This window comes from Poecilia mexicana, unplaced genomic scaffold, assembly GCF_051168715.1.
Source record: "Poecilia mexicana isolate PSO_F unplaced genomic scaffold, ASM5116871v1 scaffold_23, whole genome shotgun sequence".
Classification (NCBI taxonomy): domain Eukaryota; kingdom Metazoa; phylum Chordata; class Actinopteri; order Cyprinodontiformes; family Poeciliidae; genus Poecilia; species Poecilia mexicana.
Window position 1 is genome coordinate 15,959,809 of NW_028263392.1, and position 25,794 is coordinate 15,985,602.

General features: G+C 37.0%; 1 protein-coding gene and 2 long non-coding RNA genes across 3 annotated transcripts; 1 reads left to right on the forward strand and 2 right to left on the reverse strand.

Annotated features, from left to right (window-relative positions):
* Nucleotides 1–754: 754 nt before the first annotated feature.
* LOC148152536 (uncharacterized) lies at nucleotides 755–9,177 on the reverse strand. The gene is made up of 2 exons (XR_015762171.1): nucleotides 9,090–9,177; nucleotides 755–1,858 (listed from the first exon to the last, which is right to left on the reverse strand). It is a non-coding gene; the product is annotated as an uncharacterized LOC148152536 (long non-coding RNA).
* Nucleotides 6,222–9,973, forward strand: ifng1 (interferon gamma 1). Its single transcript, NM_001360738.1, has 4 exons — nucleotides 6,222–6,353; nucleotides 7,137–7,208; nucleotides 9,111–9,380; nucleotides 9,830–9,973. The coding sequence occupies exons 1-4, from the start codon at nucleotides 6,222–6,224 to the stop codon at nucleotides 9,971–9,973; spliced, it is 618 nt and encodes a 205-aa protein (NP_001347667.1).
* Nucleotides 9,881–24,173, reverse strand: LOC148152537 (uncharacterized). Its single transcript, XR_015762170.1, has 3 exons — nucleotides 23,810–24,173; nucleotides 23,621–23,730; nucleotides 9,881–9,969 (listed from the first exon to the last, which is right to left on the reverse strand). It is a non-coding gene; the product is annotated as an uncharacterized LOC148152537 (long non-coding RNA).
* Between the last annotated feature and the right edge of the window lie 1,621 nt (nucleotides 24,174–25,794).

The following is a 25,794-nucleotide window of genomic DNA, read 5'->3' on the forward strand; positions in this document are numbered from 1 at the left end:
CATTTGTCCCGTTAGCACGAGGTTAGCACATCTGTTTTGGTTGTATTTACCCAGAATGCCCTATGGTGTAGTCCACTTTCTGCTTTTGGAGCAGTCTTGGCGTTCACGCATGCATTCAAACCGAACCAGAGTTCACTTCAACAGGAGGATTCAGGCGGACCAGAGTTTGATTCACACCTCACCAAACAAACTGGACTTTCTAGATAAACGGAGGATTAACTGAACAGCCATCAACTCTTTACTTACAGGAATTTACCAGAGGCCTCATTTCTTCATCTGTTCAGGATATAAAGTATTTAGCTGCTCTTACACTCCAGCACTCATAAACAGTTCAAAAAGTTTCGAGTTCATTTCAAAACTTGTTTGGGTTCTTTTTGATAAGAATCAACCAACTCTGACAAAGATCTACAAGAAACCAATCAGAAACCATGGCAACCGGGCTATCAAATCCAAAAATCATCATCAGCAGAAGCAGAAAAGTTCATCTGTCTGGACCAGGTTCCTGTTTGCTTGGGATTCTGGGATTTGCTGAAAAAAAAGCAGGAGAAGAGCAGATGCTCTGTCCAACCAAGCCGTGTTTTCATCTGCTTTTTTATGCGCAATTTAAAATATCTATCAATTAAAAATGGTTGGTGGAAACGTTAAAACTCAAAGTAACTTCCTGAGTTTCATGAAAAAGTTTTTAATGGTCGCTTAAGGTTGGTTTTGGCTTTTCTGAAAGAGTTAATACGATAAAGATGAGACGGAAACACAATTGACGTAACAAACTTTTACCTCTCATTCTTCCTGTTAATTACAGCAATGAGTAACATCAACATCTGACAGAACCACCTTTTGCGTAGCCTGGTTGATTCACTCCAAACTACTAAATGGAAACATTTCCTTTCATTTTTGCGACATTTCTCAAAATTCACATGATATTTCGATGGAAATGTGGCTTATAGAGCTGTTCTGATATTTTGATTTCGTCATTAAAATGCATTAAAGAATCTTATAGTATCAAAGATTACATCAAGTATAGAGATTGAGATTCAGTGGCGGCACTTTGCTTTATTAACCAACCATCCTTTATTTCTGACTCACTTTTTCTGGCTTCTCTTTATTAGAAGCATTTTCTGAAATATAAATTTTAGAGGGATAACAGTTCTACAATAGCTTAGATTTAAGATAAGAAGACAAGACAATTCAACTAAGAACATTTTTATGCTATTAATGTCATTTTTTAACATCTGGAAACCGAGAAAGCTGAATGAAAACGTTGAACCATCAACCCATTAAAGCTCAGTGGTTAGGAGTTAATCAGATACACACATAAAACTAAATTAGGCAAAATATGCAGAGCCAATCATTAGAAACTCTGCAAGTACACAAATAAATTCCTGTATTTGAAGAGATTTATTTGTTCATCAGGTTTAACTCTAAAATATGAAAAATCTCCAAATATTTTAAATCTTAACCATCTGAATAACTTGCATTGTTCTCTAAAGGTTCTGCTAATGTTATTATTTTTTGCTTTTGTTGCATTTTAAAAGCTAAAGTTGATTGAATCACATTGTCAGTAAATACAGTGAGAGGATTTTACCCTAGGTTCATCAGAAGTTTTGTAAAAATAAGATGCTTCATATTCAGGATCGTATTTAAGAAGAAACAGTTCATTTCCTTCAAACAGAGACGAACTTCCTTTTGTGAAACTCCAGCGTTAATGTGCGTGAGCAGGGGATACCCGTACGCTCTCACACCTGAGCGTCCTCACCTTCCTGTTTTCCGTTTCTTCATCTGCTTCGTCTTTTCTGCTCAATGGCAGCAGCAGCAGCAGCCGCCGTCAGACAACTGAAGGCTCTCGTGTCGTTCCTCAGAGCTGAACATCATAAGGAAGAAGAAAATAAGACAATGAGTTGGCGACAAAATTAGAAAACATTATCTTCAGGTCGCTGCCTGCAGCTGAGCTTCATGTAAAGTTTACTGCAATAATTCATTTTGATGCAAAGAAACAGGAAAAGGTTGAAACTTTACATTGAATAATCTAGAATTTGTTTTTCATTCCTACCAAAACAACAATAATCCCTTCAATGCAGCTTCTCACCCTGAACACAGCATGGTCACACTGAAACACGGTGGTGGCATATTAATACTGTGGGAAAGCTTTTTTTTTCCCAGCAGGGATTTGAAGAAAAATGGAGCTGAATCCAGAATAATATTAGAAGCTGCAGAAGACTTTAGACCAGCAGGAAAAAAAGCCAGAGATACGATGGATGGCTTAGATCAGCGGTGCCCAAAGTGCGGTTCGGGGGCCATTTCTGGCCCTTTGAAGGATTTCCAGTGGCCTCTTCTCACCTACAGGCACAGTTAATGTAGATGGACACTTTTTCATCTTTTAGGGCAACATTTATTTTTACAGAACAATAACTTCTTCAAAGAAATATATGTAAAATACAGATTCTTATTTATAAACAAAGTTAATAAAAATGGAAAGAAACTTTGTCCCTTTAAGTTACTGAGAAAAGATCTGCGATTTACTTCTCAGTAAAAAATATTTTAATTCTTGCATGAATGAGAACAGAAACCAAACCTGCTGTAAATGTCAGTGTATTTCCTAAAACTCCACCAACACAGCCTCAAAGTTGTTCATATTGATAACATTTCTGCTTTTTGAGGAGCTAAAAGTTACAAACGACACTCAAGATTAAAGTTCGATAAAAACTCAGACCATTATGCATCAGATGAAATCCAGTCTGGCTCTAGTTTATCTGCTGCTGCTGGGTGTCACTGAGTTAACCCTTCATGCAGACGTTTAACTCTGCAGAGCATTCTAAACCGCAGGCCTACAAAGTCACATTTCACCTGCAGTCCACAGTTTGTTCAGTTTGCTGGATGTGATCAGTTTACTGTGCATCCATCTCTGCATGCAAAACCCTCTACAAGCTGAAACATGGTGGTGGCAGCATCATGGTGTGGAAGATGATGGAGCTAAACCTTATTAGGAGGCTGCAGAAAACTTGAGCTCCCAGCAGGACAACTGCCAGTTCAGATCAAGGCAGAGTCATGTGTTAGAATGGCCTAGTCAAAGTTCAACTCAGAATTTGATTCAAGAATTAAAATCTGATCTCCACAGACGTTTGATTCCAGTCTGACTGAACTTGTTGTAGTTCTGCAAAGAAGAGGGGATGCATACATCTGCAGGATTTCATACGTTTATTTACATGTAATGCAGAAACATTGATGCTAATAACTAAGTTTTGAGTCAAACATCTGGTCTTGATTGCTATAAAGCTCTTTCTGTGAAGCGCCGACCGTCCTGTGGTTTAATTTCCTTCTTTCATGGTTGCAGCTGATGCATCTTGCAGCAGGTTGTTTCCCACCCAAAAGTCGCGCAGCAGTGATACGATCGCAGAACTGCGTCTGTTTAATGTTCCAGGTAATTATCTCACTTCGTGTGCAGACAGAAAGACGGGTCAGAATCAGAACCGGTTCTGCACAGGGCAGAACCTTTAACGCCACCCACTGTCGTTCTGCCTTTTCTTTCTGCTCTGCTGTTTCTGTGAAATGATCCACTGCAGCACAGAAAGGTGATATCATCGGCTTTTTGTTCCGTTTTTCCATCATAATATGAGTCACATTATTCCTGGTGAAGCTGAACGTCACAAGAGAAAATATATCATATATATATATATATCTGTAAATATATATATGAGAAAATATATAAACTTATGTAAAAGTAAGAAAATCATGGAAGCATTTAGCATTTTCCCAATAAAATTTACTGTGCCTCATAATTTTCTTCCTCCTTTATTTTTACACAAGGTATGAACCTGATCCACTGCAGGTGCATATCAGTAAGTTAGATTGATTATTTCCCTTCATGTTGATGCAGATCTCCATTTCACTGGGAGAGAAACAAGCAGTAATCAGTCTGGAGCGCGAGAGGAAACCAGACAGGAACCATGCTAACTATGAATATATGCTCTGTGAAGAAGTTACTTCAGTAATTCAATTTTAAAAAGTGATTTATCACACAATATGTGATGCATTTCAAATTATTTTTCACCACATTTTTTCCTTCCACTGAACTTTCCATGGGTACCCTTGCATGCAAGATGAACAGCTCTTCTCATGAGAAATCAGCTTTTCCTCATTGTGGACGACATCAGAGATTATCTGCTGAATTACAATCAACTGTGTCGCATTTAAAATCAGTTTAACTTTTTCAATAAGCTGCGATCTGGGTAGATATTAATGCTGGAGACGAGTCTAAGAAAATCAGCTTTTTCACTTATGCCTTCATTGATAAGCTGCAAATATGTGACAGTTTCATACTTGGTCAAATTTAATGTTTTGCAGTTTGACGACTGAGATCTTTAAAAAAACAAAACAAGAAAGAAACAAATATTTTCATCTTGTTTCTACTGCAAATATCTTAACAGACTTAAAACAAGACAAAACCAACTAGTAGCTTTTCAGCAACTTACTTACTTCTCTAATTTAGATTTGGGATCCTGCACAGAGCAGCGGTTATGCAAAATGCATTTTATGAGGCTTAATTATGTTATGAAATTAATTAACAATTATTGAATTAAATCAAGCTCCTATGTCTTGCTAAAAAGTTTATTTTATGTTAGTTTTGTCTTATTTCAAGTGTACTAAGATTTTTGCACTAGAAATTAGACCAAATGTTTTTGCAGTGTAGGCCTTTCCTGCATAAACATTGTGGAAGTTGTACCACAATTGTGAATCATAATTGCCATAAACTCTAAAATAAAAAGCTTATAAATTTCAGGAGAAAATGCAGAAGTTCTAACTAATCACTTTGTGTTATGCATGTAAAAATAAAAAAAGTGAAACCAGGAACAAAATACGTCACATTCGGAAATTAAGGGGGTTTTTTGCAGTAAAGTCTCGCTTCTACGTATACTGCTCAAAAAAATAAAGGGACCATTTCACTTTAATTTTGTGTGTGGCTCCAAATCCAGGCCTCCATTGGTTAATAAATTTGATTTCCATTGATGATTTTTGTGTGATTTTGTTGTCAGCACATTCAACTTTGTACAGAACAAAGTATTAAATGACAATATTTCATTCATTCAGATCTAGGATGTGTTATTTGAGTGTTCCCTTTATTTTTTTGAGCAGTGTATAATACTAAAAAATTCACTTTTTTGTTGAAATTCAGAGTCTACACTGTGAAAACATTTAATCTTACCAAGTAGGTTTGTTTAGTTTCTGATGCAAATATCTCATTATACTTTAAATATGAAAAAATAACTTTACAAGTTACTTTTATGCAAGATATAGGAGCTCGTCTAAGTAGATAAAAATACTACTTCTACAGGCAGATCTTTTTAGTTATGGTAAAAAATATCTTGCAATAAATAACAGTAGCACTTCTTATTTATATTCAATTATTTACTTAAAATAAGGTCAAGTAGAATAAATAACTTGAGCTTTGCACTAGAAACTAGACCGGAAATACTTGGAGTTTTTGCAGTGTAGGCCTTTCCAGTCTGAACATTGTGGCCGTTGTACCAAAAGTTGCACAATTACTGCCATAAACTCTAAAATAAAAGAATATTTTAAAGTTTATTTTTTTGCATTGCATTAAAATGAGTAATAAATCCAGTTTATTCAAAGTGAGATCAGCTGTTTAATTACTCCTCAGATTTCCCAGGGAAACCCTAAACGCACCAGATTGATCAGCGTTTGTAAAAGTTTCCATGGGGTTTCTGTTGGATCTAAAGCTTTCCGACGCAGGCTGCAGCCTAAACCACCTCAGCGTTTTCCAGCTGCTTTGTCTTCTTATGCAGAACATCAGCATCCCTGCAGCTTGCTGACCCCCCAAAATGACCAGCTGCACCTTTACTTCCCATCAAATCCAGGGGAGAGGGAGGAAATTATCAGAAACTTTATAAATTGTTGAACTTGCATGAGTGGGAGACCCCTCACCCACTTCTATGAAGTTTGGTGATTTAAAGGAAACTGCACAACCACATTTTTCACACTTAGATCACTGCTGCATCTCTGCATCACTCTCTCTCTCTCTCTCATAGGCTGATATAAATAAAAGCTTTCATGACAAGTCAAACAGTTTGAGCCAACTTCAGGGTGAGAGACACGACTGGCAGACGGTCCTCCGAGTCGCTCCGACAGGGATCGAAAACAACCGGCTATCGCATCGGGATCGCTCTGGGAATCAAACCGACACCTCAGCAGACAGTCAGAGGAGCGGCATGATGATGAGGATGGGCTCTGTGATGAGGAAGGTGGTCTGCCTGTTGGCATGGCTGTCTGTGGGTCAGGTCAGCGGGTCGTACCTCCCTCAGGACATGAACAGAACCCTGCAGGACCTGCTGCAGCACTATGTGAGTACGAACGGCGGCGCCGGCAGCCGAGCTGCTTCAGTCTGAGTGTGTGGAGGTCTTTGCTGCTTCCTGATGCTCTCGCCACAAACTCTCACACACACATGCGCAAACACGTAGACCTGTGTGGGTTAAAGGCCACCTGCTGCTTTCATGCAACAACTCTGTGCCTCTTTTCTCAAGTTTGTTTCAACAACTAATGCAACAACAAGTGTCCTGTAATCCAGCTACAGTAAAACATCTAGAAAAGAATAAGATCTATGAGACTTTTCAGGAGTTTTACTTCTGCATTACTGCACTACAAATCTGTGCTGCAAAAACACAAAGTCTTACTGGTGCAAACATGTTTGCGTACTTAGACAAAAAAGACAAACTGACTTATTATTTCATTTGCAACATGGGAACAATGAATGATTTTAAGTGCAATAATCTGTCAGTGGAACTACAACTTTTTCTTTGATATTTTCTTAAAACAAGCTCCTGCATCTTGTTGCAAAGTTACTTTTAAATTAGCTTTGTCTTTTTTCCCCCAAGAATACTGAAATATTTGCACCAAAAACACTTTTTGTTGCTGTGAGCCTCTGCAGAAATCATGCTTAATTATTTAATGTTAAAATTTTCATCTTATTTTGAAAGCCAAGCAGAATGCAACTTTGAGATTCCCTTTCTAACAGTGAATGCACCATTAAGGCCTTCTTTCAATGCTAGTCTGTTTAAATGTGCAGGAATGATAATTATTTCAATTATTATAAAAACAAATATTTTGTGTTTTTGATCTTTCTGCAGAAAATCTCTAAATCGGATATATACGACGGAAAGCAGGTGTTCCCCAAAGAAGAACTGAAAGGCAAAATGGAGGTAAATGTTCACTATCAAACATCTAAATCAATAACAGCTACAAAAATAAACAATAGTGTAAAGTCCTTACTTTGGTTGTGAATTATGAAAATATTTCTCATTGTGGTTATAGATTAATTGAATTATTCTAATTCTCATAGTTGTGTAGCACCATTGTTGTAGAGCCGTTACCTTTAAGCGCTGCTAGCTTAAAGTACAACATAAACAGATTTAGCACTGATATTAATAACTTAACATCCTTAAATAAGGTATTTGATTACAACGCAAACAAATTATACATAATATTTAGATAAATTAACTTTTATAGTTGATCAAAGCCTAACCCAGGATTTTCTCGGCACCTAAATGTTTTGGAGTCTTAAATTAGGTCAAATTTTGACAATTATCAGCTGATTCTCAGAAATAATGTTATTATATGTTTATCCAGAGCTTTGGTTAGTATTTCAAACTGTAATTTGTATTTACAGGTTTTAGTTTGACCCTTTTATTTTAGAAAATAATCTAAATCCAGCAACACTGATAAATAGAAACTTTGTTAAAAAACAGCAAAAATCCATTATTTTATTAAAAATAATCAAACACAAGGCAGAGAGTAAATATTTCTGAGCATCAGAAAACCCATGCTAGCATGTTCTGGTTAGCTTGATGCCAAGCTAGGCTAACTACTTGAGCTAATATTTATATAGTGAAGCTATTTTCACATATTGATGTAAAATTTGGGATTTAAAGTGGATTTTAGGGACTAAATATTCCCAGTGTGAGTGTGCATGTTTACATGTAGGTGTGTTAAGAGCCTGTTGAGAGGTAGACGCTGTTTACTTGCCGATGTTACCAAGCTAGGAGTTAGCTGGTGTTTCTGTCTGCCAAAACATTTTCAGACACTTTGAAAAACCTGAACTTTAACACAGGAGTTTATTTTGAGGTTATTGTGGTTTTCTTTCCTTCAAACTGGAACTTTCACTCTCCCCAAACTGTGACACAAAGTTGGCATTTTGTTAGTTTCAAGAGCTAATTGTAGATGATTTCAAACGTTAAGCTCTTTGTGGCACAGGCTGGCGTTTCTCGTGAAGAGTGGTGTGGTTTTCATGTGAAGATGGAGATCAGTTTCAGGTTTAGATCAGTGGAGGAACAAACTACAAAGCAAATCCTGAACACAAAGGGCTTAGTTTTATCAGAAAATCGAACTTCAGATCATTTCTTCACTATGATTTGGGTAAATCTGTTGAATTGCACTAATACAGCTAAAAGTTTGTAACCATGAGAGCTTATTTTTATTTTTAGAGCTGAATTTATTTAAAGAATCGGGTGAATGCATGCGTCACAAAGGAAACGCATAAATAAAGCATGGGCTATTTTGTAGCATATGTAGACATTATTTCTGGTGTTCACTGGAGTTTTTAGCATAGCTTTAGTGCCCAGCTAGCGTGTACAGCCCCCAGGGGGTTTGCTATTCACTTTTTCCTTAGAGCAAATGTTCCTAAGACCTCCTGTGACTCATTTAACGCCTCAAAAGGCAACAATTCGATGTAGTTTTTATCCAGTCTGACACAGTTTTTCTCACCTCCGACCCTCCAGCCGCACCTGAATGAGCATCTATACCAGATGAAACTGTCGCATCCAGATGAGCAAAACTGGAATGTGACATTCATGTTTAACAGGCAGTGGGTGGCATTCCCCTTCATGGCCCACACTACACTTAGTTTAACTCTTGTGTGGGAGACCACAGAGTTTTTCCACTGTGTGAAAAACCTTTAGCACCTCAAGGCTGGCACATGCTAGTCAAGCAAGAGATGAGCAGCTTTTTGTTGCATTTAACAGGTTTAAGTAACTTCTTCAGATAGTAGTAAAAGTAAAAAAATGGACAATTAAAACTCTTCTTACTAATTTTTAAATCTTTTCCAGTCCCAGATGTTGTTCATGGGCGGCGTTTTGGAGGCGTATGAGAAGCTGATTGTACACATGCTGAAGGAGCTGCCCACTCCAAGCCCCCTGCCGGCCACCAGCGGGGACAAAGTGGACACGTCGGACCCCAGTACCGCCAAGCCGTTGGCTGCCGGCAACACCAGGTCCAACCTGAACAAAGTTTTAGAGAAGATCAGGGATCTGAAGCTGCACAGCTATAAGGAGCAAGTCAAGATTCTCCACGAACTGCAGAAACTCAAACACATTGAGGTACGGAAACGGTTCTTCACTTGGTTCTGCTGAAATCTCCATCAGGAGAAGTTCTTAGTTATTTTTGGTGTTTTTACTAATAAGGATTATGTGTGGCATCAAATTGTGTGAATGCTTTCTAAACCTGAAGGATTTTCAACAATATTTGAAGTTCTCAAAATCAAGACTGATGTTTGGGTTCAAAAAGGCCCATTTTGGGTTTATTAAAACACCTTGTGAAGTGTTTGTGAAAGTCTCCTAGAGATCTTAAAGACTTTTAAAGAAGCTTTGAGAACAATCACCTTATTTTAACCGAAATAATGGAAATAAGAGGCCAAAGTTGGACTTTTTGAGTATTTTCAAGGTCTTAAAATGCAATAAATCATCTTAATTAAGCATTTACAGATGCAGCTCATCACTCGATGAACTTGTTGATATTATTTGGAAACTGACCGGTCTTCCTTCTCCAGATGGACAACATCAAGGTGCAGGGCAAAGCACTGTGGGAGCTGCCGTGGATTTACGAAAAAGCAAACTCACTGGCAGACAACGTCATGAGGAGGCGGCGGCGGCGGCGGCGGCAGACCAGGACCAAGTCTCGCCTGGGAGCCTGAAAGACAAGCAAAAGGGCAGCAATAACAGCTACAAAAACACCAGCGAAATAAGGATGTCAGATAACGAAAACTGAAATTAAAGTGCCTGTTAAGGATTTTGTAATTAGGGGATTCTTTCATACACATATATATTTATTGACTAAACAACAAACTATGAGGCTAAGCTTGACACATGTAACGTCGTAATGTTTTAAATGGGATTTAATGTTTTTTTTACTTGAAAACAAGATGCTGCAAAGATTAGGATAAATAATTTTACCTGGAAATACTTGATTTATCCACTTTAAAAACATCGGGAGGTAAAATACTGAGAAGATCAGCTCGATGTAAAACATAACCCTGGATAGAGTGTGTTGAACTCTGATTGGTCGGTGGCAGAGAGGTGGGTGGGGCCAGATGAGGAGGAGTCCTCTGATTGGTCAGACACTTTAAATGAAAGTAAACAGAGTCCAAACCAAGTTTTCTTTTCTTTCTTTCTTGGGACTGAGTGAATTTTGTATCAACTTGTTTTTACTGAAGTGCCTTGGAGAGTCGATGATGTTTACAGTACAAAGTACACCAAAGTTTTTTATTATGTACTGTAAAGTACTTTTACTTCTCTGCACCTTCAAGCCCAGCACTGATGTACTATTATTACAGCAGAAGTACTACAGTCGTCAGGGATTTCATCGTTTTTGCTGACATGTTCTAGTTTTTTCGTATTTATTTTGTATTTAAGAGTTTTATTTAATAGTGAATCACGCTGTTATGACTGTTGATTATTTATTGTGTATTTATTGATTGGCACAAGTTGAAATAAACAGAAAGCACTTCAGTTGAACGTGTTTTTTATTTTCTGTGGTTCAGACCAGGATTAGTTTTAATTTTAATTCAGTTTTAAAACGTTTTTAGGGTGTTTATAAGTTATTAATTAAATACTGTTGAGTTTTAGCTTAATTTTTATTAGTTGCAGTAGTAGTTTTTGTTTTTTAATACTTTTGTTCATTTTTATGTGCAGAATTCAAAGTGATATTATCATTATGATTATATATTGGATAGAGTGTAATTTGCTGACAGCTGATGTAAACTTAAGGCTAATAAATAGATTTAGGAACACAAAAACTAACGATTGTTAGTTTTATAAACGTACAACTAGTTCCAGTTAGTGGCAAGTCTTCTAAATTAATAGTTTTTTTTTATTTACTTCGATTGACGAATATAAAATGGTTTATTAATTTTAGATTTTATTAGTTGTAGTTAACTATAATAATGATGGATTTTATTTATTAAGAAATTATATCAAACCAAACTGAAAAAGCAAATGCTCTCCTTGTTACATCATAAATTATTTACAAAACCCAGAGTTAAATCAGCCAGATGTGATTATGGGCATTACAGGACCTGTCTGGCAGCAGGAAGTAGGCTAAAAGAGCAACGAAGGAACCACAGACAGACGATGTGAGGTTGGAACTGTTTGACTTTACCAGTTTCTCCTCCTCTTCTTCCCAACAGTTTCAGTTCATTAAAGTCTAACTCTCTAAACACGTTATTTAGGGTTTCATCTTTACACTTCAGTGTAAATTTGGCCTTCATATGCAGAGCTGCTTTCAAATGTCCCCATGAAAGTTTCCAATAACAGAAAAAAGTGGCTAAATATAGCGTCACAGTCACTAAGCTGGCAGCAGTGCTCGTTTTGTCCTGCCCACAGCCCTGCGAACCCCTCCGCTCAGCCCCACACCTGGCCACGCCCCCAGTGTCTATTAGCTCCGCCCACTTGGGTGAAATTCTCATTAAATGTGTTTTGGGGCGGAGTTTTGCTTTCACAGGGGGGTTAGTTACACTTTAAGGTTTGCAGACACGTCTCTGAAGCTCCCACTACAGGATATATTGATTTCACATTGAAATTTGGACTTTGACTAGGCCATTGCACCATGCTGTTCAGCTATTCTGTTGTTTCTAACAATGTTTGGACTAAACATTGTTAGTAATGTTTAGGATGCAGAGGAGTTCATAGTTTGTTTAATAACTCCATCATATGGATGCAAAAAGCCCAAAGCATCAACCCTCCACCACCGTGCTTCGCATTTGATTGGCTGACTTACTGTAAAATGTTGCACTTAATAAATAAACATCTCTAAAGTTCAATTTTTTGCCAATATTTTATTAGAGAAAAGAGTCCCTTCCAAATTCTGATTTGTTTCATCTATTCTGAATTTTCCTGTCATGAACTTTAACCTGCTACCTGGGGCCTGCAGAGTCCTCTGAGAATATGGAAATGATCTATCAGTTGTTTATCTGAAGTCACTGTTAATGTATTTTCTCCTCCAGCAAAGCAGCAAAGGTCTACTTAAAATTACAATTTTTCCATTTTAGCTCTACATTTGTGCAAAAAAATAATGTAACTTTTCACCATGATTTTATTTTTCTTCTAATTTAAAGCATTTATCTGCAGATTTATTTTCATGTACTCTTGAATAAAGAGTACATGTTTTATGTTTTAATTTTATGTTTTAATTCGGAGACGTTTCCCCTAACAACCAAACTCAAACTGCCTCTGCAGGCAGCAGAAACTTCTGCTGCATCTTAGATACACTGGATGGACCCCGGCCCTCCACCCCACAGCAGCGATGTCACTTCCTGTTACATCACTTCTCATAAACCCGTAGACGTTTCTTACAGTAACTGCTAGCTTACCCACAATGCACTGCAGGCGGTATGTGTGTTTGTGTGTGAAGCTGTGACTTCTAAGAACCCGAGCTGTGCTTTCCCACCGCAGCAGTGTCTGTTTGTGTGGTCAACGAAAACCCTGAGGCTCCTCTCAGCGCCGCTGGCAGCGAAAATAAAAACATCAATTCTAATTCAGTTGAGCTTATTGCTTTCCTCCTTTTTTCTTTTCTTTTTTAAAGAAAAAAGAAGAGTGGAGTTCTGCACGGCTCAGTCCGAGAGCCCCTTTAGTTTGCCGTCTTCCAGTTGCTATAATCAGCTGGTTTGAATCTCTTGTTGCTATTTTTAGCTATAAACTGCAGCTTTAAACTAAACAAATTCATAAAGTGTACAGCTGCGTTAGTTTCCATCAGGTGTTCCTCCCATATTTCCAGATCTACATCCATTTATGTTCACTTAACTGGAGTCTTCTCTACATTTCCACTAACAAACATCAACTATAAAAGTACATTTTCTCAACATATTGTGTTTATTTTACTAATTCATCCGAACCTCACCTACGGTGTGTTAAAGTTTTCATGCAAATCTGATTTTAAAAATATTTGGTTTGTCCCAAAGGGAAATTAAGTCATCATACACATACCTTAACAGAGTATAGAGAAAATGCTGCAGAAAGTGCTGGCCTGCCTTCAAACTGTCACTGGTTGCCATGGTTACCCATGGTTAGTTCTCAATGAGATGCATCAAGTCTATAAAAATACGGCATCCATGGTGAGGAAAAGCGCAGGCGTAAGACTTTCATAGGGTTTTCCTAAAATGGTAAAATTTCATAAAGACAAACTGAATTCATATGAAATACAATCATTTTGGCCGCAGCTAGCAGCCATTTTGACTGCAGGGACTTTCACACAGATCTCAGACCGGGCAAAAATAAAAACAGATGCTAGTTTTCAAAACACTATTGTAGTTTTTAGATACCCTTGCAGAAAAATCCCATGAATTTCACAAATGAATCACGATTGAAATAGTTGTGTTACTTCCTGTTTAGGCCATTAAGCGACACAGAAGGTTGTTAATCACCCAGTTATTAAAGTTGGCCGAGAGGCAGCAGGGGAAAAAACCAGCAGGACCAGAGTTTACCATCACTGCATTAAGATCCAGATCACATTTCTCCGATGTTTAGATGCAGCTCCGCTTTATATGAAAAACGAAGCTGGTGCACCTTTCCTTACCACCCTTTTTCCTTCCACTCAACTTTCTATGAATACTGTAGTGAACTTTTTCACAATATTCAAATTTTCAGAAACAGAATTTGAGTTTTTCCATTTTCTGCAAGACATATTTCTCAAAATTGCAAGAAATATTTCACTGTATGTGAGATGAATCTATATAAGATGAGCTTTGCTTTCTGGGATAACAGAAATATTGAACTGTTTCACAATATTCTAATTTTTTTAGCCTTTTTGAGCTATAAAAGCTCTAATAATTTTAAGCAATATAAGAAAGCATTTAGCAAATAAAGCATTTGGTGTAAATAAATACAAAATGTTACATTTCATTGAAGAAATTGATGATTATTGTATATTTTTATTGAAAAACCTCAACAAGCATAACATGGTTGCTCTTTACCTTAAAAATCAAAACAAATTTCCTTCAACAGATACTGTTAAAATCAGATATTGGTGTAGGATTAAAGATGGCTGTCAGTACATTAACTGCTGCCTGGGGGCTAAAAAACAAATGCAGGACACACTTTTCAGATTTGCCATTGACACGAATGATTTTGCAGGGCACCAGATATGAAAGGGGCCTTTTGAAAAGCGCTATACGAAAAAACTTGACTCAGAGTCGTAAAGCTGGAAACATGCAATGGTGATGAACCGAAACTATCCAGAGGCACTTTGTCATGCATGAAGAGCGGAAAGTTCAGGATAATTTGCTAGCAGTTTGGTTCAGATCTGGTTGGCAGGACAGTTGGTGACGCAGGTGCGTTCTCACTTTTGTTTACAAGACGAGGCTCTTGAGGTTGCGTTTTGTGTTGATAACTTCACACGTAGGAGATGTGTAAGAAAATGTTGTTTCAGAATATAAAACAAAAGAGTCGTGATCAGCAGAAACGTTTTTTTTCTTTTAGGTAAACTTGCTTTCGGACAACGTGGATAAAGCCGATCCTTTACCGATTTTACTGGAAGCAGGACGGAAAGTCTCAGAAAAAAAGCCTCTGTGTGCATCGTCGGTGAATATTTTGTCCAAAAGCAACAAAAGACCTCAAACTCAACACCATCGAAACTTAAAGAGCCAATTTTATCAATATATGGGTCTGAATAGGGATATAAAGTTCTCACATTAACCATTCTGGACTTACAAGCAAAGTTCATCCTGAAAGCAGACCGCAAGATGCTAAAAGAAGTCTCCAAAAACACTGAAAGTTATTTCCATCCTCATCTTATGCAAGAAAAAAAACCTTTGCTGTCTAAGACCTACCTAAAATTTGAGAGGGGACATTAATAAATCCTGAATGATGTTCTTTGGACAGGTGAGTCTAAAACTTATTTGGACGTGTTTGGCAAAAACCAAATACACCGATCCAGGAAAAGAAACTCAGACCAGCTGTGAAGCACGGAGAAGGAAGGGTCATGTTTAGGGATGATTTTCAGCCTTTCATAATAAAACAAAACTGACCCAGAAGTTATTGTGATAAAAGATAATGTTGTTTTGCAACCATTTTCAAATAATATAACTAGAGGTGTGCCGATCGATCGGTCACCGATCATAATCGGGCCGATTTTCGTGAAAAAGTGTATGATCGGTGATCATTGGCTCTTGTTGCCGATACCGATCATCTCATTTCGCAGCCTGCCTGTGCAGCTGGTCTCCTCTTTCCTTCACTCTGCGCAAACGCGCAGCAACAAATCCTAAGCGATGTGGAACTATAACCACTGAGTGAATGGGAAAGTTTGCTGCGTGTTGCTGCGGAAAACTGAAGCAGGTCAAAATGCATCAACACAACGAAGCTAATACGACATAAAAACAATACTTGACGGAGTTTGGCTACATCGAGGCTCACTGCAGTAAAAAAGACATACGGAGGATCAGATAGCAGGTAAAGCAGCGCACAGCTACAAACACTCACCCGGATTAGCATGATGGTCAGAAAGCTAAACAAATAACCCGCAAAATTATTTAAGTCTTCGAGCTGCGATGTGAGACGCTGGTTCTGCTCTCCTGTTGAACCGCTGCTACGCTACAGGTAGTAATATTTCACAGACGGAGCGCCGCTTCTGCTCCACCTGGTAGTGACTCTCACATCGAACCTGCTTAAAGCTGCAGCATCTAACTTAAAAAATTTTTTTTACATGCGTATTAAAACTTTAGTTGTCCTAACATGAGACAGATAATCTCTAAAAAAATAATCGATCTCCTCCCTGTTCTGCATAATTACTCCGCTCAGTCAGAAACAGCCAATCAGAGCTAGCAGTAATCAGCTAGCCGCCATGCTATCAGGAAGTTTTCATTCAGTAACTCTGGATTGTTTATTGTATGGAACCTGTTTTTGCCTTTGAATGTTAAGTTTTATACTTGAATTTTTTTGGCAATGTTGAGAGGTTTTATTTTGGCTCTTTGTATTATTTAGCCTGTTTTGTTTAGTTTTCTTCTTGAAAAAAGTTATTAAAAACAAGTTTTTGTCTAAATTAAGGTGAATTCATGGTTCCCTTTTCCACATAATGTAACCGGTAGTGTTTATGATAAAAAAAAAAAAATAATAATAATAATAATTATGTGATCGGTATCGGTGATCGGTATCGGCCCTCATGGGTGATCGGTATCGGTATCGGCAGGAAAAAACCTGATCGGCACATCCCTAAATATAACGGTAATGGCATAAAAATCCGAGAACACATTCTCAACGATCAATAAACTTTGAGTTATGATTAATATTTAACACTGGAACTGGAAGACATTTTAAATATTCGACATAAATAAACAACAGAAAGAATAAACTAAATTTTTTATGTAGCCTCAATAAAAGGGCCAGTTGGCCCCTGGCCTCTTGAGGCTGTGCAGGCTTCCTTTCTGTTATGCAGGTTCAGCTGTGAGACCACACCTTCCTGATTGGCTGCCTGAAGGCTGCAGGAGAACAGCTACACCATTGGACCAGCAGAGGATTGTCAAGCCAATCAGATGTTGATGAGGCTCACCTGCACCATATAAAAGGCTCCTGAATCCATTCCTCCAATGGGGCAGCTAGTTGGAAGAGGTTTTGTGAAGCTGTCTCCCTTGTTTGGGGTTTGCAACTGCTTGGGCAGTTTGTTTTGAACCATTTTGTACAACTGCTGTGGCAGTTTTGAACTATTTTGTTTCTGCTTGTTCTGCTAAGTAGCTTGACTGCTTTAGATTGCTTTGCCAAGCTAGAAGCTCGTGTTTGGGAGCCTTGGTGCTGCCCTTAGCGTTCCCTGTGTGTGTTCTTTTCTTTTCCCCTTTTGGGTTATTGAATTATTGACTTAAAAAAAGTTCAGATTTCTTGCTGAAAAGTTACTTGCAAGCTAGTTTTTCTTATTTCATGTGTACCAAGATATTTGCACTAGAAACTAAACCAGAAATACTTTGTTTTTTGAAGTGCAGCTGGAAATAGTCTAAACCTTGAGCCTTTTAAGTTTTACGTACGTGTATTAAAATGAAAACCACTTTATCGCAATCGCAACTCATTTTACCCATGCATATTTAAAGAGTCATCATGGATGGCGACGCTGCGGGCAGGAAGTATCTCCAGTAGCAGTCAGTGTTGCAATAAATCTAAAGACGCCTCTGACTGAAGACTGTTGCTGTCTGACAGTTTGACATGCCAACAGCTCAACATCCAAGTAAAGGAAGACGATATTGCAGAGTAACGTGGTCTGAAGTTTTCAGATTATAATCAGCTGCTCCCAGGTGTAAAAACACATCAAAATGGCCCAAAAGTAAAATTATAAGAGAAAAATCCCGTTTTCCACGTCCTTCAAAAGATAAAATGTCTGCCACTCTTCCATAAAGATCAGATTTCTGGAGTTGGCAACTTCTGTACTTTCTAAAGTAACATCCACAAATGCAATAAAATCTATTAAAATTCACGGTTATGACATTAAACAATGTGTTAAGAGTTTTGGTTTTAGTGAATACTTTGCGAAGCCACCATACAGTAATGACTGTCTGCCGTTCTCTCCTTATTTAAATTTTGTTTTTCAATCAAAACAGGCAGAGATGTGGGCTGCTAGCTAACAGCTAGCTAAATGATAGAGTTTCGGAGCGTCCCGATCGAAAATAAGTTGTTCTGAAACTGAGAATGAGGCAGCATCTGCAGCAAACAGAGAGGAAATCAGCTCTATCAGGAGATAAAAATAGCCTCTGAAGGCGGCAGAAGATGAGGGCTCTGAATGGATGGTTGGCGATGATTAGGGTGGAGGGTCTGTTAGGTCCGGGTGCTAAACAGCATTTCAGCAGGGCTTTAAAGGAAACATTGACAACACTGAGAGAAACACTAGGAGTCAACTTTTACCCCCACCTCTGTGTCTGTGGTCGCTGTCAGAGTGTGTGGGTTTCAGAGTGAGTCAGCTTGTTGCAGACGCTGCACGACAGATAAAGAGGCATCTAAACTCTGCACTTCAGCTAAGGTTCAGCAGCACAAAGCCTGATATTAGAGGACAGGAAACCACAAATAAGATGGTGCCTGATTGGCAGAACTGCAACAATGATGATGCTTTCAGGCTGTATGGAAGCTCAAGGAAACATTTTACAACAAACGGGAGGAAAGAGAAATGGAGTCAGGAACAATCCTGTTTCAAAACAGCTAAACCAAAGAAGTGTTCACAATGTAAACAAACCAGATTTCATTACAATTTGTTGAACAGAGACTGAATCCTCGAGTATCTGTCTTAAACATCAAATACTAAATATACTTCTTAAGAAATAATGTCGTATCCCACGCAGGTGGAGTCCGGGAATCTCAACATTTGTGAAAAGTTTCAACATGAATGCACATCAGTACATTGGTCTTAAAATGAGTCATCCTATTTTGCTAATGCAGAAATCTGTTGAATAATTTCCAACTGGCCCCAAATATAATTCAATTCAGTTAAAAAATACTTTATTTAACTACAAAGGGAAACTAAATGCTGTTGTAATTCAAATCATCCAAATATCTTCAAAGAGTTGCTGTGTATGATGATGCCGTGGGGAGGAAGAATCTCCTGTACCAGTCAGTCTTGCAACAAATCTGTAGAGGCCTCTGACTTAAGACTTTCTGTATGAGTCTCATTCCAGTCCGGCATGCTAACATGTCCTGCTAATCCACCTCACTTTCTTTTGCTGCTCTTTCTTAAATCTGTCTGGATGGAAAGATGTTGGAGTAGGTGATATGAATCTCTTCTCCTTTTCAGTAGTTCACGTATTATTTGAGCTTTTGGGACGCTAATCAGCTTCTTCCAGTTGTAAAAATAAGTTGCTGCCACAGTAACACAACAACTGTGCAAAAACAGAAAAGAGCACACCTTTAGCTTTGCTTTTCTATGTGTAAAGATGCTAATTTAGCACACTTTAAGATAAGCTTTTAAAACTTATTTTGATCAGTAAGACGATCTAAACTGGACAAATTTTCTAGAAGTAAAAAAAGCTAATTTAAACATTTTGGACAAGCCGTTTCATTGGCAACGGCACCTAGTTTAGCACACCTTAAGTTTAGCTTTTCTATGTGTAAAGATGCTAATTTAGCACACTTTCAGCTCAGATGTCAAACTAATTTAACAAATATCAAGCTCAGCTATTCCATGAATATAAAAATTTTGGATCAAATGGGAAAAAACCCAGTCTAGCACACCACTAGCTTAGCTTTACCACAAGTAAAAACTGAAAGTTTGCACACTTTTTCAAATCAGCTTGTCAAACAGTACAAAAAAACTTAAATCATAATAAATATTGTAATTTGTATTTGTCATCTGCGCTGAATCTCAAATGGTTTCAAAAGAGAAAAAAATGATCTGAATGACTTCTGTTGATATTCACAGGAACTGCCTACGCAAACAGACTGTTGAATCAAGCCGCTGATTCCTGATAAGAAGATCATGAGGAGATTACCTCAGAAGCAGAGATACATCAGAACACCAGCGGAAATGATGACAAATCTAACTATTTGATACTTTATCTGTATCGCGTCTTTCTTCTTTTCTGGTATGAGGGAAAGTCTGATTTCTATTTGCAGCGGGTTCTTCTAAAATCAGACAATTTTGTCCTCAAACAGGAGCTGAATCATTAATGGTTGAAATAGGAAGGCTGTGTGAAACTACTAGCAAACCATCAGGTTGTGAATAGAGTCAAAAAGAGGAACAAATCAACTAACCACAGGAAAGTATTAGTAATCTTTACGCTAAGGCTGCATGGTTTCACAGCCATAAATGACATCAGGCCTAAAAAACATTAATAAGTATGCTGAACTTCCCAAGACGTAATTTTTAAGCATGTCAAAAATTGCTGCATGCATATATATATATATATATATATATATATATATATATATATATATATATATATATATATATATATAAATCATAATAAATGCATGTCTGCTCCTGATGCAAGGATCTTCATAGATTATTTTATAAAGTTTCCTCAGAATGAGAGAGAAAACATTTCAAGGAGAGGACGTCCCAGTAAATTTACCTCCAAAATGCTAAAAGCAATTAAAAAAAATTTCTACAGGGTTTCTAAAAACAAAATACTGCAGCAGGAATTTGGTTTGCAAAGCAGTAACAAGAACAAACCACAAAAGTAAAGTAACCTTTGGACAAAAGTAACAAAATCAGGGAGAATCTGCGACATTCTAAAGTGTTTATCAGCGTAAACACCTGATGTTCTCCTCTGTGCACCAAAGTATTCTAGAGTCAAATGTGAGTCCATCAAGCTAATCAATGGCCTAGTCAAAGTCCAGATCTCAACCTGGTTAAAACCTGAAGGTAGGGCAATAAATCAATAACAATATATATCACGATAAACACGTGATCAATATCAACAGAAAATACGTCTGATAGAATATTCAATAATATCACTGACCTCTGGCCCAGAACTGCACAGCATTCTGGGAAATGTAGGCAGAGGAAAGTTTAGCCATTCAACATCTTGCGGCTATTTGCATATACATTTTTTAGCATACATAAATTACATAAATTACTTTATTATCCATCTGTTTGTTTCTTCTTAATCTAGGACCTGAGTCCGAATTTCATATCACAAACAAGCGAAGGTGGTACGACAGTAAAAAAAAAATCCTTGAATCCAAACTAAGCCAAGTTGGTGGAATCAACTAATTCACTAACTCTTTGGTTACCTAGCAACAACAAGCAGTTCCAAGTGCCCCCTACCCCCCCTACTTCGGTTACCTAGCAACAGCCTACTGAGCAACTTGCGCAGCAGCAGTTTAAGGTTTCGCCTTATAACTACTCAAAAATAAAAAACAATGGAGTGAAGTGAAAACTAGATAAAACAGGAAAGACTTTAGATATCTAAAACAAAAAACTAATAATTATTGATATCGTCTGATATAAAACAATTACAATGTGATATATTCTTCTGCTGTATCGTCCTTTGTCTGCAAATTGAAATGCCATTATGTTTCAAAATATAAAAGCTGAAAAGGTGTGTAAATGAAACTTGGATGATTTTTCTTTTCAGTGTGCACAAAAAAAAAGCTGACTCAGGTTGGCGCCAGCTTGTTTTTAACAACCACTCTTCCCAAAGAGTTTGATGGTTTCAGTGAAAACGCTGACTGATGAAAGCAGGTAACACCTTGATGTCTTTGAACATGCATGAATGCTCTCACTCTCAGCGCTCATTAACATATGCGAAACACACTGTGGCATTTCCATGAAGTTATGTGTTGTTTCCTCTTGCAAAGGAAGCTCTGAGCAGGTTCACTGCAACCACACACACACTGACAGCTGTGCTCTCTGTCATACAATTAATACTCTGACTGCAAGAGAGCTGGAAAAGGAAAACTCATTCAAATGTTTTCTGCAACTTTGTGTGGCCCAAAATTCACAAAACGCTCACTTTTAATCTGCAACTTCATGGCGAGCATCTGTGACGATATTCCTGCTGGATTCACACCAAACAGCTAATTGATTTAACTGCTTTCATAAATGAACCCCAGATGTAAAAGTTGGCTTCTTTCTGCAGCCCAACCAACAATATTAACAGATTATTAGCAGGATTCATGTTTAAAATAATCATTTTTAAGCTCAAACTGCTGCAGTTCATGTAGCTTCAACCAGATGTCACTGCAAGACAACTCTGACTGAAAACATTTCAATTAAGTCTGCATTAATGAACATCTTTAAGTGGTTCTGAATCAGAATGCTTCAATAAGTAATAAATCAATAAATCTCATGATAAATTAAAACAATATCAATAATTTTTACTTTTCTTTCTTTCTAACAAAAACTGGATGATAAATGTCTTCAGTCTGGTGTTTTGGTCTCAACTAAACCCTTTTCGGAGGGAAAATTTTGTCATTTTATTTGTTGTTTTATTTATTTTAGATATTTAAAATCTCTTCCAGTTCCAGAGTTAAATGTTCATTACAATTTAAAGTTTACTGATCTTTGATAGTGTGTTCTTATATTATTATGCCATTACTGCTATACTACTTGAAAATGCTCTGAAAACAACAATATTACTGTTTATCGCAATGACTTCTGGGATAATTTATCTTATCATGACAGTATTGGTTCTGTATTTTACTATGTCAATTTAATTTGATTCAGATTTTTTTTTTCTCAAAACAACCATTCATAATGATTTCTGCTTTAATCTATAAGTGTGCAAAGGATCTTCATGATCTACTTTAGTAGATGGAGCCATTAAAGTGTCTTTTTCACATTAATTTTTAATTATTAATCCATGTTTACATAGAATTATTCCCTCGCTACATCCTCCATTTTTTTCTGCAGACAGTCTCCTCCATGGTTAAAGTATTGTAAAAAATGTGCATAATTTCTCACCGTGTCAGATAAACATTTCGTATTCGTGTCGCCTGAGGACACAAAAAATGCATTATATTGTGCCCTTAATATGTCAAATGTTGTAATTAAAACAGGCTATTTTAAGATAAGTTAAATATCAATAAAGTCCAACTTATCCTGTCTGAAATCCACTCACGTTTATCCCCATCTCATCATGAAACGACTGGTTTTAATGTAATGGGAGAACTTCAGATATAATTTGGCCCTGCTGTTATGTAAAACATGTTTTAATTCAAAGCTTACTTCCGACATCTAGTGGACACAAACAGCAACAGCAACTGGATCAATGGGTGAAGTCAAGCGTCACTGAAGAGCAGTAACTTTAAGTGGGTAAAGAATGTTATTTTAAAATAAAATCTAATACAACCGATTGCTTTTAAAGTTTTTAATTAACAACTCTGAATACACAAAATGAAAGCAGCGAAGATGAGAAGAAAATATAGAAATTTTAAGAGCTCCAGGATTATGTGTATCACACATTTTAACACCCACATTTTTCTGAGTGAGGTCTCTGAATTTTTGCTTAAAAACTTCCCTTCCAGTCTAGTTTCTCTATATTGGCGCTGCTGATAATTATGCCGTTAGATTTGAGCCACCAATCTGAGCACTCAGTGAGCCTGATGTGAACTCATGTAACTATGTAAATGAACGACAATTTGCAATACAGCCGTTTAAATCTGTGTGTAAATAAACCGTACAATAAAGTGGATATACTATAAAGATTTTGGAACGTAATAATAATTTACAACTTGAAGGCTAGCAAGTTAGCGATATTTATAACAGCGGTTAAATTGTTTTAAGCTAAATGCTAACATTAGCATAGCCGCGCTAACAGTTAGCTAAACGGAAGTGAGAATGTTAGCATTGACCTTGAAACATTTCGACGTATTTTAATGCCTAAACATAAAAAGACTTAACAGAATATAAAATTAACACAAACCTCAACTTTTTAACTTACCTTTAGTTTTGTTTGACCGGGGAAAAACGTCTTCCTACATGAGCTAACGTTAAGGGCTGCAGCTAGCTGGGACTTGGCTCCGTCCAGATCAGATACTTCATTTTTTCATTCTGAAATATGGAAAATTGTTTGGTAAATGTTTAACTGACAGTTAACCCATGCATTATACCCACTAAGGATATATTATACCTCTTTTTTACGGATATAAAGGCCAAACTCCCTCTGTGCCAGTTCTGGAAGCTTCTTTCAGCTTCGATATTTCTCTTTACTCAGCGCAATCTGACTATGACGTCATACCAAATCGATATAAAGTCGAAATGACAAGAAACGTTTTAAAATAAAAACTAAAAGTGTGACAAAAAATACAAATTCTAAGAAAAAAGATGAAATAAGAAAAAACACAAGAAAGTGCAAATAATGTCAAAGGAAGAGAAGAGAACTTTAAAAAAAGAAAAATAGTTGAAATGGTAAGAAAAAAATCAAAATGACGAGAAAAAAAATATAATCTTGTATAATCTATATACATTTTTTTAGATTAATTTAAAAATTATTTTTTTCTCACAAGTTTTCAACTTTTCAAATTCAGAAATATGTTTTTTTTTTAGAAAATAAAACCATATTTCTATTTTGTTTTGTTTCTTTACTTAATACTTAAATATTCTTTACTTAATACTCCAACTAAGTACACCAATACTTAGTTGGAGTATTTTGACGTGTTTTGACTATTAACACCTATGATTGAGACCATATTCAAAGAATAAAAGTAATTGCCCAATTTCAATGACAACTTTTAAACACTAGATGGCAGCAGAGTCTGGCGATCTGCACTTTAACTTTAACTAAACATCTTTCTGTCACAGAAGTGTTGAGATCCATCCAGGAAATTTGCATTGAAGGAGCATCAGGAATTGTTGCAAACTTCTGCGAATCCAACAGGGAACGCCGGACAGACAGACCGGACCCAGCCTGCCTGTGCGTGAGGCGTTCGGGTGATGAAGACAGACGCTGGAAATAAACTGACCTCTGGCCTCACAAATCTGACACCCTCTGAGTTTTCCATGAACCCAGAGACCCGCGCAGCAGATCGGTGTGTGCCTGCCGGGGGGCCGCATTCGGCTGCAGGCAGACAGATGGACACACAGGCAGGTACAGACTCTTTCCATGACTGGGGTTATATTTAGGGTTAGAGGAAGGTGAAATGCTCAGATGATACTTGAAAAGCTGCTGGACTTGTTCTGACCGGCTAAACTGGGCTGGAGTGGGTCAGATCTGATGCTTTAATGCTGGTTGAACACTGAAAACATGTTGGAAAAATTTGATTTAATTAGGTTATGTTTTGAGTTGTTATTGTTATTCCCAGACCAATTAGTAGCTAAAGTTTAACAGATTAGCACTGATTTATTTACACCTGGTGTTGAAGGTTTCTGAGAACCACATGCAGTTTCTCGGGATCTGAGATGCTTTCATTGCCTAGAGTTTCACTCATCAGCATACAGACATAAAGTGAGTGATGTTTTCAAGTATATCAATGGAACATTAAGTGGAAGAAAAATGTGTGGAAGAAAAGAAATGCACAAACTTTACTGCATTGACAGACCATCTCCAAGTTATCAGCTAAATATTTAGTTAACTAAATAATTAGCTACAACCCAAATATTTGGCTTTCTAACCATATAGTTAGTTTGGAACATATAGCTAACAAACTAAATATTTAATTTTAAACTAAATATGAAGCTTGCTAAACAAATAGTTTGAAATTAAATATTTACTTGCTAAATATGTTTGTTCCTAAATATTTAGTTTGCCAAACCAAATATTTAGTTTGTCAACTAAATGTTTAGCTTGGCTCCAAATTTAGTTTGCTAACCCAGATATTTAGTTCCCAAACTAAAGATTGACTTTGGCTCCAACTAAGTATTTTTGTTTTAAACTAAATATCTAGCTTGCTAACCAAATAACTTGTTGCTAAATATTTAGTCGACTAAATATTTAGTTGATTAATTGAATATTTATCTTGCTAACCAAAATATTTAGTTTGTCTCCATCTAAATATTTGGTTTGTAGCTACATAATTAACAAATTACATTTTTAGCTCCAAACAAAATGTTTAGTTTTAAAATAAAATTTCTAGCTTTCTAGCTAAATAGCTTGTTGGTAGACTAAATATTTAGCTT